Source organism: Hippoglossus stenolepis, chromosome 20 (assembly GCF_022539355.2).
Source record: "Hippoglossus stenolepis isolate QCI-W04-F060 chromosome 20, HSTE1.2, whole genome shotgun sequence".
NCBI classification, from domain to species: Eukaryota; Metazoa; Chordata; class Actinopteri; order Pleuronectiformes; family Pleuronectidae; genus Hippoglossus; species Hippoglossus stenolepis.
The window spans coordinates 10,655,562-10,669,470 of NC_061502.1; the positions used below are offsets into that span (position 1 = coordinate 10,655,562).

At 42.5% G+C, this 13,909-nt stretch overlaps 1 protein-coding gene across 6 annotated transcripts; it reads right to left on the reverse strand.

The window, feature by feature from the left end:
- Positions 1-869: 869 nt before the first annotated feature.
- On the reverse strand, positions 870-9,544 carry myb (v-myb avian myeloblastosis viral oncogene homolog). Of its 6 annotated transcripts, XM_047338223.1 has the most exons (16): positions 9,387-9,544; positions 7,327-7,444; positions 7,032-7,103; positions 6,684-6,776; positions 5,500-5,720; positions 4,967-5,195; positions 4,794-4,862; positions 4,582-4,686; positions 3,938-4,207; positions 3,579-3,755; positions 3,193-3,299; positions 2,989-3,100; positions 2,803-2,898; positions 2,544-2,642; positions 2,274-2,357; positions 870-2,177 (listed from the first exon to the last, which is right to left on the reverse strand). In XM_047338223.1, the coding sequence occupies exons 1-16, from the start codon at positions 9,407-9,409 to the stop codon at positions 2,064-2,066; spliced, it is 1,989 nt and encodes a 662-aa protein (XP_047194179.1). In that variant the 5' UTR covers positions 9,410-9,544; the 3' UTR covers positions 870-2,063. The 6 variants fall into 6 exon arrangements, with proteins under 6 accessions (XP_047194179.1, XP_035000566.1, XP_035000565.1 ...); XM_035144675.2 differs by lacking the exon at positions 3,579-3,755 and having other exon boundaries at positions 870-2,174; XM_035144674.2 differs by lacking the exon at positions 3,579-3,755.
- Between the last annotated feature and the right edge of the window lie 4,365 nt (positions 9,545-13,909).

The following is a 13,909-nucleotide window of genomic DNA, read 5'->3' on the forward strand; positions in this document are numbered from 1 at the left end:
GTGAAAGAAGCAGACTTCAAGCTTATTCATACATTTTATCTCACTCCCATGAAGCTGCATAAAGTTTCCAAAGATCATTCACCAAACTGTCAAAGATCAAAAACAGGAGCAAGAACATTTTGGCCTTAGGTTTTTGGAAGTCTATTATTTCTCTCACTAAATCCATATTAGTGGAAGTAACGGCTTTTTGTATTTTCTTGCTTGGAGAACTTTTTCAAAGATGATCAAGTAAAGGAATTGAGACCATTTTTGGCCTTGAGCCTTTATGAGTTGAAGTATACCGTCGGGGACATTATGCCTTTTGCAACAGCCACTGTTTTTGTTGTTGTTGATTTTATGTATTAAGCAATTTGTGCAGGAATAAAAGAAGAATAAGAGAAGGCACACGAGTAGCCCCCTTTATCCACATGAGAAAAGGGGAACGGTTGAAAACATTTGCCTATAACCTTCACTGGCTGATAAAATGTCACAGGCATAGTAATTGACAGATCAGGAAGAAAGTTTTACGATTTACTCTGCACAAAACACACAATCCTTTGTGTCTGCAGATATGCGTGTGTGCATGTGTTGTAGAGGGGTGTGTGTATGAGGGCGTGGGGGTGACACTTTCCAGCCGTCAAATTACACTTTATTACACACCAGAGAGCAAACAACTTCATTCACTTCAAACAGTAAATGTTTCCAGCCAATAGTGCAGCTTCTGTGTGCTATTTACACTGCAACTTAAACCACTGTGGGATATTTGTGCAAGTTTTGACTAATTAAAGCTTAAAGATATGTGACCGTGTTTGTCTTAGAGCGACAGCTTTTGAATTACAGCTTCAACCTAGATTGTGTTCTTGAAAATGATATGACACTGAAAACCAGGCTGTATTAAAACAACACACTTTATTTAATAGGCAGGATAGAAAAGTATAAAAAAAACATAAAAACTTGGCATGCTTTTTTATAAAATCACTTTTGCTCAAAAGCTAGTATAAAAACAAGGCATCAAAAACATGTAGAAAAAAAGATTGTCTGCTAAGTGTCTGAAATGGGCTACTGCAGTCTTAGTATGAAAACACAATGCGGATTGAATATGCATTATATATAAAAAAAAAAGTACAAAACTATTCAAAGACATGACAACAGCACATAGGTTTCAATCGGGCTTTTGTTTGTAGCATCATATAACACATCAGTGTTTAGTAGTCTTGGTTTGTTTATATGGAGAACATAAAACTCAAGTGCAGGTTGGTCTTACTTTTACTGGGTAAAAGCTCATGATTTCAAACAGTAGTTCATTTAACATAGTTTGAATTCATAATTATACTATGTATTTATATATATATATATGTAGAAATAAAGGTGCCATCGTGGTAATCAGGTAATACTAATAAGTCTGGCCCCTTTTATTGCGACTCATTATAATTCATAATTTAATAATGACGTAACAACAGACGTAGCTTCTCTCGCTCAGTAGTTCGGGGTTAAAAAAGAGGTGGCACAGAGCAAACACTTGAAATTTTCAGTAGACCCATTATATCCTATTTAACGACAAAGATAAAAAGCAACAGAGAAGTTTCAGAGGTCAGTTTTATGCCTTTAGATATACGATAATGCTAATAGGGCTTTAAATACTTAACTTACAACACTGCTCTGTCGGCCAATTGGAAAAGAAAAAAAAACATCAGAAAGTCATCATAAAAACAAAAGAAATAAATTAATTAACTTGTTCTTTATATTAATATAAAAATTCGGAATTATTAATACAGCCCAACGCAAATTATATAGTCACCATATCCCATTTATGATACATAACATCCATAATGATACAATGACGAGACCAAAAGTGATAGGATGAACATTTATAAAAAAAAAGAAACCCAAATCAAATTCTATGAAAAAGACATAAAAAAAGAGTTATAGTCTTTGGTTGGTTGAAATCCAACAAGTGTGAGTGTAAAAACACCAGTGGCATAGAGCCTCTCCCAACTGTTGTACCACAACAAATACGAAATCCGCCACGCTGCGTCCAGCGCACTGAGTGTTGATGTTTCCGGATCAACACGTGTCACATGTGTCTACATGACCAGTGTCCTTGTAGGGTAAGTGTTAATGTACTTGTGGCTCTGCTCTGACGCCAGAACGTGCTCCTCTGTTTTCCCACAGGTCGCATGCTCCCAGGTACTGAGCTGCTGTTGGCAAAGGACGAAAGACGAATATGAGTTTTTATAGCACAGGTGCAATCACATGAATAAGTAGTTATAAATGCAAAAAAAAAATACACATACCTGTAGTGGGCTGCCCAGGGCTCTGCGAGGGACGGCGTAGGTTTTGTGTCCTTCCTCACTCAATAATGAGCTGGAAAGTAGGTCCTGAATGAAAATGCAAAACACATGTCAGCAACAAGTCAAACTTGCAAAGGGGGATGTATTTAACGTATTTTTAAGCCTTTAAGTGTTATTTTAGGCAAATATCAAGTTTTGAGGAAATGTGTGATCAGGGATGGTTTCACATTAGCAAACATGCACTGTGGTGTTAAAGGTCAAATTTAAACTTACAGGTACTTCCTGTGCGGGGCCGTTAGGGGAGAAGAGCTGCGTGTGAAGGTCTTGTGCTTCCCACTGCATGCACGGGCTCCTCTCACACGGGGACTCCACCTAGGAGCCAAAACACAGCATGGTTAAGTACGAAATTAAAACTAACATAATTTAAACTCAAGTATACTGTACTTATTTCTTTTGCTTTCGCGACATGAAAAAGTACAACTTCCTATGTCACATATCTTGCATGGTACGTGCATGTGTCATGGATAATTACCTCTTGTTTTATCTTCTTCAGAGGAGGCTGCTCGATGGCACACTCCATCGGCTCCTGCTTGATGGAGTTGACCATCTGATGTTCCAAAGGGATATTCTGGAAAAGAGACAAACCCCCAGTAAGTCTCAGCCAAACTACAGCAAGAACAACAGTGGTTTAGAAGTCTACTTTATAGGTTTCTCTTACCAGTTTGAGGGGTCCGTACTTGGCTTCATGAAGGGCCAGAGCCGACCTGAACGGCGTGGGTGTGCGAGGTGACGACTCCATGATAGAACGGCAAATGTTTGGCGTTCTGAACCTGAGAGAAGAGAGAGAGAGAGCTGTTAAAACCCTTAGAGAGGAAAAATCTGCATCATGTAATTTCAAAAGATTAGAGACAGAGCCGCTTACATTTCATTCTCTTTCTGTGGCCTGAGCGAGGGGTCGATCTGAGGCTTGGACTCCATCGGTAAGCTGTCGTTGTCCGAGTGTCCTGGGCTCATCGACTGGCTGAGAAACTGTGAAAATAAAGGACGGGAGATGATCAATCAACGAGGTCAGACAGGTTGAGTTTTAGAGTATAATAATAATAATCTGGCGGCGCACGCGAGGACACTCAAGTTGGACACGACAGAGATGGAGAGGGAGAAAAGAGTGGTCCATCAAAAGATGATTTATAGATTGAATGATTGAAGTTAGGAGCAGGAACACTAATTCTGAATGATTGGTTGTTGTTGTCATTGGATGGAAGTTTGGTGATTGGATGGATTCTAACCACATTCGGCTACGTTAACTACCTGCGAGGGCGAAAAGGGAAGATTTCTGACTGTCGAAGGCTTGGGAGTGGAGCAGATGAAACCAGCCCATGCATCGTGAGCAGTTCTGGAGCCCTGATTGGGCGAGACCCTGTCTGTTCTGAGAGTGCTCCTATCCATGAGCTCACTGGCAGTGGCCTCACCCAATGAGGAGAGGCTCTGGGGGAAAGGGCGGGGAAAATAGGGGTCAAGGCCGACCGCTGGGAACGATTTACGTTGCTAATTGCTGAGCTGTCTTTTTTTTTTCCATCTGGATACATGTTACACAAATATGAACAGAGTAAACTTAAAGCCTGAGGACAGATTAAAACTCACTTTAAATACATATTGCAGATACTTACTGAATCAATGACAGATTCCATGAACTCTGGGAGAGTATTCGAGAACGTTGGGCTACTGTGATGACTGTTGCTGTTGTTGTTGTTGTTATTGTTGCTGCTGCTGCTGTTGGTATGTGCACGTGCTGCCGAGGCGCTCTCCTCCGGCAGGCAGCTCTGGTCGAGGGGCAGGGCGGGGGCAGCAGCCTGGTGACGAGGTAGCAACAAAGCCACACCGTCCGGGCTGTTGGTCAGGCAGCTCTGGCTGGCCCAGCTTGGATAGGGCAAAGTCATCTGGAGGAGAAAAAGGAACATAAAGATTGAGGAGACGGAAAATAACTGACGGGCAATAATCTTCTGCGAATATGAGCAGCATAGGAGGACAAGTGAGAAAATGCAAGCAAAATCGTACAGGAAGGAGAAAGGGAACTTTAATGTCAGGGGTGGGTGACAGAAGTGTAAAGTGGAAGGTTGCACAAAGGGTCACACACACACACACACACTCACACACACACACACACGACAAAGTGGTGATAAGGTCCTATTTCATCACTTCAGCAGAAACAGACCCCCCAGATGTTTCCTCCTCCTTATTCACACATACACATCCAACCACTGTCCTTAAAGCCAGGGTCACACACACACACACACACGCACACATGACTCACTGGTAGTGATGGCTGGCCTCTCAGCTCATTTTCTGTTGACATGAGCAGCAGTTCGATCTCTTTCACCCTCTGCTCCTTCTCAGGATCCTCCTCACCATAGTGTCTCTACGAGTAGAAGTCCGATTTTAGTGCCTATTAAGTCATCGTCAATCAATCTTCGCTTGTCCCCTCATAGGGATCGATTACATTGCGTTTACTTGCTTGTCTTTTACCTGTATAGCAGCGGTCCCGTGCGGGGGAATGTTCAGGATGTTCAGATGCAAGGCCATGGGGAAAGGCACCTGTTAAAACCAATCAGAAACAAATCACATGAATGAATCTCCTGCCGCTACGTCGCTCAGTTTTCCTGCCGCCATTCCGACTGTTACTTTAATAGCCCACTCACCCTGTGTGTGTTGGAGATGTAGGCGTAGTTGTGCGGCGACAGGGGAGGCAGCTGCCCTTGATTGGGCGAGTGATTAGGGAAACCCATGATGTGATTCGCGGCCTTGATGTAGCCGTGACCGAGGGAGAGGGCCGAGCCGCCGTTCTTGGCTGCGCTCTGGAGGTAGCCCTCCTGTTCCACCTTTCGCCTCATAGTGGAGTTCCAGTGGTTCTTTATGGCGTTGTCAGTCCTGCATGGCACATAACAACTTACCGGTTATTGATTATACGGTTGATCAGTACAGAGTTATTACAATCGTAACGACAGCATCTGTTTGCCAGGTTTGATCCTAGGTTTTCCTCTAAATAAAAACCCCATCCAGTTCTGATATTTTATACTTCCTTTATTCTGTAATCCTATTCAGTCCTATCTTTCAAAATAAGGGTAATACTTCCTGTATTCATCCATCTTATTTCATGTTCTGTGCTTTTGTCTCTTCTTCTGTGTCCTCGCCTAGCTAGCTTCTAATCTTTCAATCTTTTTCTCTGCCTCACCTGCCAGGGAGCAGCTTCGCGATCTCCGCCCAGCGATTGCCCAGCTTCTCGTGCGCCTGGTAGATGATTCTGTCCTCCTCCTCAGTCCACGACGTCTTCTTCACCTCCGGGTTCAGGTGGTTGTGCCAGCGCTCGCGGCACTGCTTGCCGATCCGCCCCTTCAGGTGCTTGGCGATCACCGACCAGCGCTTGGCTCCGTACTTCTGGACCAACTCGATCACCTGGGGTGGAAATGTTTGTGTGTGTGTTGGGAGGGGGCAAAAGAGGAAAGGCAAGAGGGGAGGAGGAAGAGTGTTGAAAGGGAAGAGAAGTGAATGATGGCAGAAAGGCATGAGCAAAGAGGAAGGAAGGAGCAATAACAGGGAGGAGAGGGAGAAGTACAAAGAAAGAAAGATAAAAAGGTAGAGAAGTGATAGGTAAATGTGAGGTAGAATAGATGGGATAGAGAGAAAATGAAAGTAAGACTTGTTAGTTTCTCGATACATTGTAACACTGGACACATCCCCTCTCCTTCTTTTCTTTCCTCTCCTCCCTCCTTCCCTCTTTCTTTATCTCTCCACTTTGAGGAGGTGATTGAGAACACCTGCTTGGTGAGCACCGAGGGAGTTTCCAGTGGAACGTTAGCCGCTCTGCTAATCATTACAGCGGCATCTGGGTGGAAATACAACTCCTTCAGACTAGTTCAATAAATACACTGCACCGCTTGCAGGGGACTAAACACATTTCTTGTTGGGTAAGGGCAACTTTTCAGGAAACCAGAAATGTGCAACAGCGGCAAAGCACTTGCTTCAGAATTAGTTGCCTTAATCACACAGGAACATAAAGAAATAGGTTGATGTCCCCCCCTTAGATGGCATTTGATTGTTTCCTGTGTTTGTCTTCAACTCTGTTACACTAAAGTTAACAAACCCTGGTGTTAAAGGTCATCACTGGTGGCACTCCAGAGAGAAGCATCTTCAAGTAAACAGTTTTATTCTTTCACTTTCTTTAACGGGTTTTTTTTTTATCTTGTTTTTTCTTCCTGCTACAAGAACCAGAAAATCATGAATCAATTGTTCGGCCTGGAGGAATGCGCTAACTGTGCTCCCTAAGCCTAACATGTACTCTTTTGCGTGGATATTCACTATTTCACGTGTCATCCATAAAGTGCAGTGTGGCCTGTTTCTAAAAGAAGGTTTTCTTACCCTCTGGTCCTCCTCTTTAGTCCATGGCCCCTTGATGAGTTCTGGGTTCAGCACCTTCTGCCACCGATGCTGACACTGCACATCTGTTCGATTCTGGTATGTCAGAGAGCAAGGGAATTAATTATCATTCGCATCCTATGGGAGGTCAAACGCATATGTATGTATGAATATATAAATACTATAAATCAGCAGAAGCTTGGTGCTCACAGAGAACTGGCCGAAATGAAGCAAAAACTAGTTTGTCACCGCAAGGTTTTGTTTACATTTGTCTTAACTTCCCCCTTGTCTGTAAGCCTGTGTGTATATAGTATGTGCATGCACGTGTGTACCCACAGATCTGTGACTTACAGTTAACAAGCTTGCGATGAGCTTCCAGTCTTCTGATCCGTGAAGCTCAACAAGTTTCTTCAACTTCTCATCCTGAAAAAAAGCAGATGTTGCACTTTGTTAGATATAAAATATGTTGCTGCAAAAAAAGGCATCATCCACAGCACTTTTAAAAGGAGTATAACAGTCAGCAAATGTGGTTTGACCAGACATTAATAAAAAAAAAAAAAAGGTTTGTGGGGACTGATCTCTCCTGTGACGTCATCTCTGTTTAACACGTGAAGCGTGTTGTATGGCATTTTGAATGTGTGTGTACCTCTTCTCGTGTCCAGCGCGTTTTGCCGAGGTGGCGTTTCCCTGCCTTGGCCATTGATCCATCGTAATCATGTTCATACATCTCGGTCTCCTCCTCATCCTCCTCACTGCTGTAAACACTGCACCCACAGAGAGAGAGAGAGAGAGAGAGAGAGAGAGAGAGAGCATTTAAAAAAAGAGGTGGTGGCTGTGTAAAAAAGAACAGTGAAAGGCAAATAAAAGCACAATAAGTACTTGTCTACCTCCAAACTACTCCCTAATCATCTCTTTGCAGAGTGCATAAAGAACTCTGCCTACTCTTTAACTCATCAGGTGTCAACACAGACAGAACCAGTCATTCTTGAAGGTTTGGGTGCAGGCGGGCTGTTCGCCAAGACACCCACAAGGGGAGAGAGAGAGAGAGAAGGTGAGAGAAGGAGCGAATGAGAGAGAGAACAGCTAGTGGGAGGGAGGGGGGGTACGGATGAACAGGTTCCAATGTTTTTAGTTTCCACAGATACTGGGATTGGCACATGCAATCATAATTTCATGACCCCTGCGTGTTCAGACCTGCAGTGGCATTGTACAGCACAGTCAGGCACACACACACACATACACAGTTTTTTTAACCAATCAGAATGAGTGTGCGCAAGGTGGAAGTTAGGTAGGGTTCAGTGCAACAGGTGAACAGGAACCCCACTGAGGTGTGTGTCTGTGTGTGTGTGTGTGTGTGTGTGTGTTCAAGATGATATTTAGTGTGGATTATCTTCCTTATTTTTTGTTAATTAACTCAGCAACAGCAATGCCATGACCATATGGAGACTAAAAGCAGCAAAGAAGATTCAAATGTAAAAAATAAGTAAAAACATGTTAAATCACCACACAACTCGTGTGTATTTCAGAATTAAAAAAGATATAATATATACACATATGTATATATACATATTTCTTTTACAATAACTGACATCCCAAAAAAAAGTTATTTACAGAAAAAGCCATTATAGAGTGTACATACGAGGAAATAAAACACGTTCACATCAAACTCAACTCTAAAGTATGACCCATCAAATGAAAACATCATGACCACTTCAGTTGAGACATTTTACTCAAACTCTCCTCAGGTTTCCTGCGTCAAAGCATGAGAATAAACCAAAAACTCAACTGGTGCTACACCTACAGTCCAACCTGATGCTTCATTTAGTGACTTTAAGATGCTTTTTTTCAGGGTGAGGACGTAAAAACAAACCGATTCCCCTTCAGCAAAGTCCACAAAGCGGAGGACGCAGCCTCCTCTCGAGTCAAGTGCACACCGAGGACGCGGTGAGGGCGCAGTTTCCCAAATACGTGCGAGCGTCCATCTGGGACAACATTCCGCTCCAACACCATCTAGATGAGCCATTTACATTCTTGTACGAGATCAAATCTCCCTTTAAAAAGTGAAAACAAGAACTGTTTCAGTTTGGATCACTGAGGATGTGGTTCCTCCAGGGGACATAGTGAAATACAGATATTTTTCAAAACCTTCACAAACTTAAATTCTGCGATGTGAGATCGCTTGTTGCGAAAGTGCACGAGTGTGTTCTTGCTTTTAGTTTGTGTTTATTACAGGCTCCGATTAAAACCAGGGTCCACGCGCCTTGGAAGCGCACAAACGCGGCACGCGCCTGTCCACCCGCCTAATGAGAGTAATGCGTGTGCATGCAAGTATATGCATGTGTGTGTATATGCATGTGTGTGTGTGTATATGCATGCGTGTGTGTGTGTGTGTGTGAGAGGCTCCTTTCTCTCTGTGCACTGACAGCAGCGAGCGGCGCACATGCCAGATGACCACCACCTGTCATGAGCGCGCGAGCGAGGGCACCCGCACCGCCGCTCCGCTTTAACGGGACCAGGCAAACACAACTCCGCAAACACAACAACAACAACAACAACGCGAAACAGACAAAAACGCGACCAACGAAACACACACTGTCAACAACATGCGGCTTTAACGCGTCAACCTCGCGTCTCCAGGAGCAACGAGAGGAACAAAGTAGATCCACAGCGGATGAGATAAATAAAGTTGCGTGTGTTTGGACGTACCTGTTTCTCGGCCGCCGGGCCATGTTGTAGAAGTGTGTGTGTGTGTGTGTGTGTGTGTATGTGTGTGCAGGTTTGAGCTCTGAGTGACTTGTCCCGGCAGCAGCAGGTTGACATTCATTTAAACTGCGGAGCCTCCGCCGCTGCTCCGCCCTCCTCCAGCATCCCGGTCAATTTGGCGCTCCTCAAGTGCGCCTGCGCGAGGTTGAGCGGTTCAAAAGCGTCGGACGCCTGCGTTTTGGTTCATGGCTGAGAAACGTTTTATTTCTCAAATGGAAGTAATCGACAAGTGTTGGACGAGGAGGACAGATCAGTTCAGCAGTGCGACTACAGCAATGGCTACATCTATATGATAAAAATAACTTAATATAAACAAAGTCAAATACAAACTTTAATGCAAGTATGAAACCAAACCCTTGATGTATATCCCAAGAAAGAAAAGTACTATATCAACCTAAATCTGTTTTAAACTCCTTCACAAATGCCACATCAAAATATTACAATAGCTACAAATCCACAGATACATAAAATGCATCATGAAAACATTTAACGAAATACAAGAAAAATCATTTTAAAACCAGATTTTAAAGAGTTGCATTGAGAACTGTGTTTAAATGTGTAAATGCACAGCATTTTTTATGTGGCGGAGCACTTTGTAGATGTGATTTTTAAAAACGTCTGTGTAAAGAAAGTTTATTATTGTTATTATACTATACACTTAAGAAAATAAAGAAAGAAAAGAGTGAAAGTAACACTGCAGTGTAAGTAATTAGTAATATTCTATATAATAAAAGGCAAAGCAAAAAACAGGAATTGACTTAAAAGAACTAAGAGATGCAATTGTGGTATATGCTGTAAGTGTATATGAATAAGTTAAAAGTGGTTAGATTATTTTTGTTGCTTTAAATATTGCACTGTACAGAGCTGATGCTTTCCAAGTGCATGCAACGAAAATTGAACGAGGCGTCCGTGAACGCAGCATGAACACTCCACAGTGTCCTCCACGCTGAAGGCGCGTTTTGCTCGTCCGTCCGCGCTAAACACTTTTCGTGAGTAACTTCTTCTGCGGTGAAAAGCAGAAGGAAACGCAGCCTGTGTCTGGACAATCTATTCAATTGCGGATTTTTATTTTATTTTTTTACAAGTGAGGGTGAAACCGAAGTTGTGCTGCGCGTGGAGTCCCTGCTGGTTCCAGATAACATACAGATGTGTCTAAGTGATAATAAAAGCACACACAACAAGACTTTGCCTTATCGTTCTGTTATCGTCCAAAAGAGCCTTTGTGCTCGTCTAGACAAAGACAGTTAAAGAAATGCGCACGGGCACCCCAGCTCTTTCTGTGTGAGTGGATTTATTGCACTAATAATAAAGGGCAAATTGAGTACATTCAACTTGTTCCTCAAGTTTCATTTTGACTTTCTTTAATCGCCCCTGATGAATTAATTATTAACAGGCCACATATAAATAAGGAACAAGTTCAACCTGCTTTTCCCAGCAACTCTCTTTTAAAGATGAGATGCTAAAACTGCTCTCCTGTCTTGCATTTAGGGAACTGTGCAGCATGTAACCATTATTATTTTGTTTTGGTTGAGTTCTCCATCCTCCCTGTGCCGAGACTGTAGTCGATGAACCATTCATTGCGGGAAGGAGGAGGAAGAGGAGGAGGAGGAGGGGGGTTAATACTTTATAAATGTGTCTTCTTATTGTATTAGTTCCTCCATACGCGACCGTATTGTCCTGGTCACTTGTAATTACTATCGCCCCAGACCAGCCTATTGTCCCAGGGCAGTCATCATAATAGTGGCCTGATAAAGACACACACACACACACACACACACACACACACACACACACACACACACACACACACACACACACACACACACATACTCATACACACACTGCACATTTCCCTATTTTATGCCACAGTGTGGACAGAGTGATCACTGAAGTGAAGCACTTAGAAAGGAAAAGGAAGATTTTCAGGACTGGACATGGCTTAAAAAGATGGATACTTAGATCTGTCTAACTAAATGAAATGCAGTTTTAAGAATATAGCTGTAAAATGTGTCATTTCCATATTAGTTTTATAAGGCTGCTCATTTCTGACACCATTAGTCTTTAAGTGCTGCTTCTACAACTGCTGGCCTGAGATATGATGGTTGCCTGCAAACCTGCGCCTACAAATCCTATACAAACCTATGAACTCAGACGTTGTTGCAGTCATTTTTGCCTGAAAGACGCGGCACTTTATTTTATCAAATGTTAATTATATGACAGCATTGCAATAAAAGTCGACCCATGTAGAGAGAAAAATGGGTCAGAGAAAATGGAAACCAGCACAATGTAATAGAACATACTTCATATGTGATCAGTATTTTCATATTTGTCTTTAGTTTTCTCCACAGGCCCTACATGTGTGTTTTCCCTCGAGGATAGCATTAAAAAAACCAGGTTATCTGAAACCAAATAAAAGGAAGGGAGTCAGCGTATGCAAATACCCTCATACTAGGTTGTAGTAGGAAGCCTGAGACCCATTGACTCCAGAGGGGGGATATTTGCATGGGCGCGATTGGACAGGTTAAGGGCAGGTATTGGGAAGGCTGCCCCCTTTGTAGAGCCTTGTGTGCACAGGTTGGTTAATTTGAATGATTCTTAATGATGGCCCCTGGGTTTTGAGATATATTGTCCCACCGTCAGGCTTTCAAATCCAGGGAAGGCCCCCAGTGCGTGTGCTGTGCGTATTTGCTCGTGAGTGTGTATGTAAAGGCCTGCACTGAGAAAAACCTGATCCCGTAAATGGTAAACATAGTAAATGTGATCCTGTATGGTTATGTGCATGCAAATACATTACTTCACAAAAAAAAGTACTACATGTGAAATGTGTAAATGAAATTTAGTCTTAGTCTTCAAACAAATCACTACTGATATAAATTTAGTTTCAATATTTGGTTTTGATTACATTTCATTTAACAACATGTTACTTTAAGGACCTCACATGTGTTTCTTTATTGGCTCCATTTGTTTGAACCACCTGTCCAAGACTACCCAGGCTGTAGGTTTTGCATTTTCCCCCCGGAGGTGAGTTCCTCTTCCCATGATGCCTTGTGCCTTTGGAAAATTATGTAAAGCATTACCTCATACCCATTGCCAACTTTTGGGACGGAGCTCACCCCTCACCCCCTTTTGTACTCAAGGCTTTGTCTCCTACAATTACACCAGGATTAGTCTGTTTTTTCAGATTTACATGCTGTTGTTGACAGATTTACAATCCTTTGCTTTCACTTGTTTCCATAGATACCATCACCATCCAACTGCTGGCAACCATGTTTTGACATCTCCTTGAACTGCATAGACTTCAGTTACAAAGCAAATATGATTGTTAAAAACTAATAGGTTTATTAATCATACATATTAATATAATATACTTATTATTTTAAAAAGCGTCTATCCACTGATCCGGTCATTCTTCTACCAATCTGTCCATCCATCTGTTTAATCCATCTAATCAGTCCGACATTAATTCTCTCTTAAATCCTTCTTGCCTGCCACCAATTCCGCTCTAGAACAGACTTTTTGCAAACTCTGCGGCCGCAGCACAGATTTGACCAGAGTGCACTTCAAAGATGTTCAGAGGAAACAAATGTTCAGATCCCGAGTAGAGGTGTGAAAATTCACACATCAGCCCTCCGGCTGCACAAACACAAATTCAATTCATCTCGACAATTGACAGCATAAAGAAAGCAGAGAGACTTCATCAGTAGACAAAACAAACAAAAAAACTGAAAAAAAGTTATTTTGGTCACTTGAGACTAAAGAGAACAGTGAAAGGGAAAATCTACAAACCCTATCACAATTTATATTGGCGAGACTGTTTCTACTTTAAGCAATATGTTCCATTTCCATTACAGATCAGATGCCGTTTGAGGCCTTTGGTTTTAAAATGTCCCAGAAACATTTAAGTGATGCAGAGAAAGAGTTCCCTCACTGTCACCTGTGTGACCCTGTAACATGAGCATCTTTGTGTGTGTGTGTGTGTGTGTGTGTGTGTGTGTGTGTGTGTGTGTGTGTGTGTGTGTGTGTGTGTGTGTGTGTGTGTGTGTGTGTGTGTGTGTGTGTGTGTGTGTGTGTGTGTGTTCTTGTGTTCCATGTGTACATGTGCAGTTGTTTGTTTTGACATGTAGATGTGCAACTTACACTTCAAAACACAGGAAGTGGAATTTTAGAGGGGAAACCTCCACCCACTCAGAGACGCATGTGCACGCGCAGACACACAGGCACGCACACGCTTACCCAAAAGTCAAACTTAAGGCACAATAAATAAAGAAGCTCCTCAATTAACGTCCCTCCTTCCTGATATGAATGATATACCCTTCTGTTTTCAATTCAAGTTGCTCCCTGTCAAACTGCCACCTGCAATATGAGCCATTCATCGTGAAAAGGTCTTTACAATTACCTAAGCACTTGTCTTTCTTTATTCCGCTCTATTTTTAGCTCGGGGAGACACACCAAACCTCATATTTCAT

What these genes read in the sequence shown, in the direction of transcription:
- myb (XM_047338223.1), bottom strand. Translation starts at nt 9,409, where the DNA reads ATGGCCCGGCGGCCGAGAAACAG. An exon ending in TGGAATCTGTCATTGATTCA is followed by an intron (nt 3,756 to 3,937) that starts GTAAGTATCTGC and finishes CCTTTCCCCCAG; the next exon opens with AGCCTCTCCTCATTGGGTGA. An exon ending in TGAAGAAGATAAAACAAGAG is followed by an intron (nt 2,643 to 2,802) that starts GTAATTATCCAT and finishes TTTGGCTCCTAG; the next exon opens with GTGGAGTCCCCGTGTGAGAG.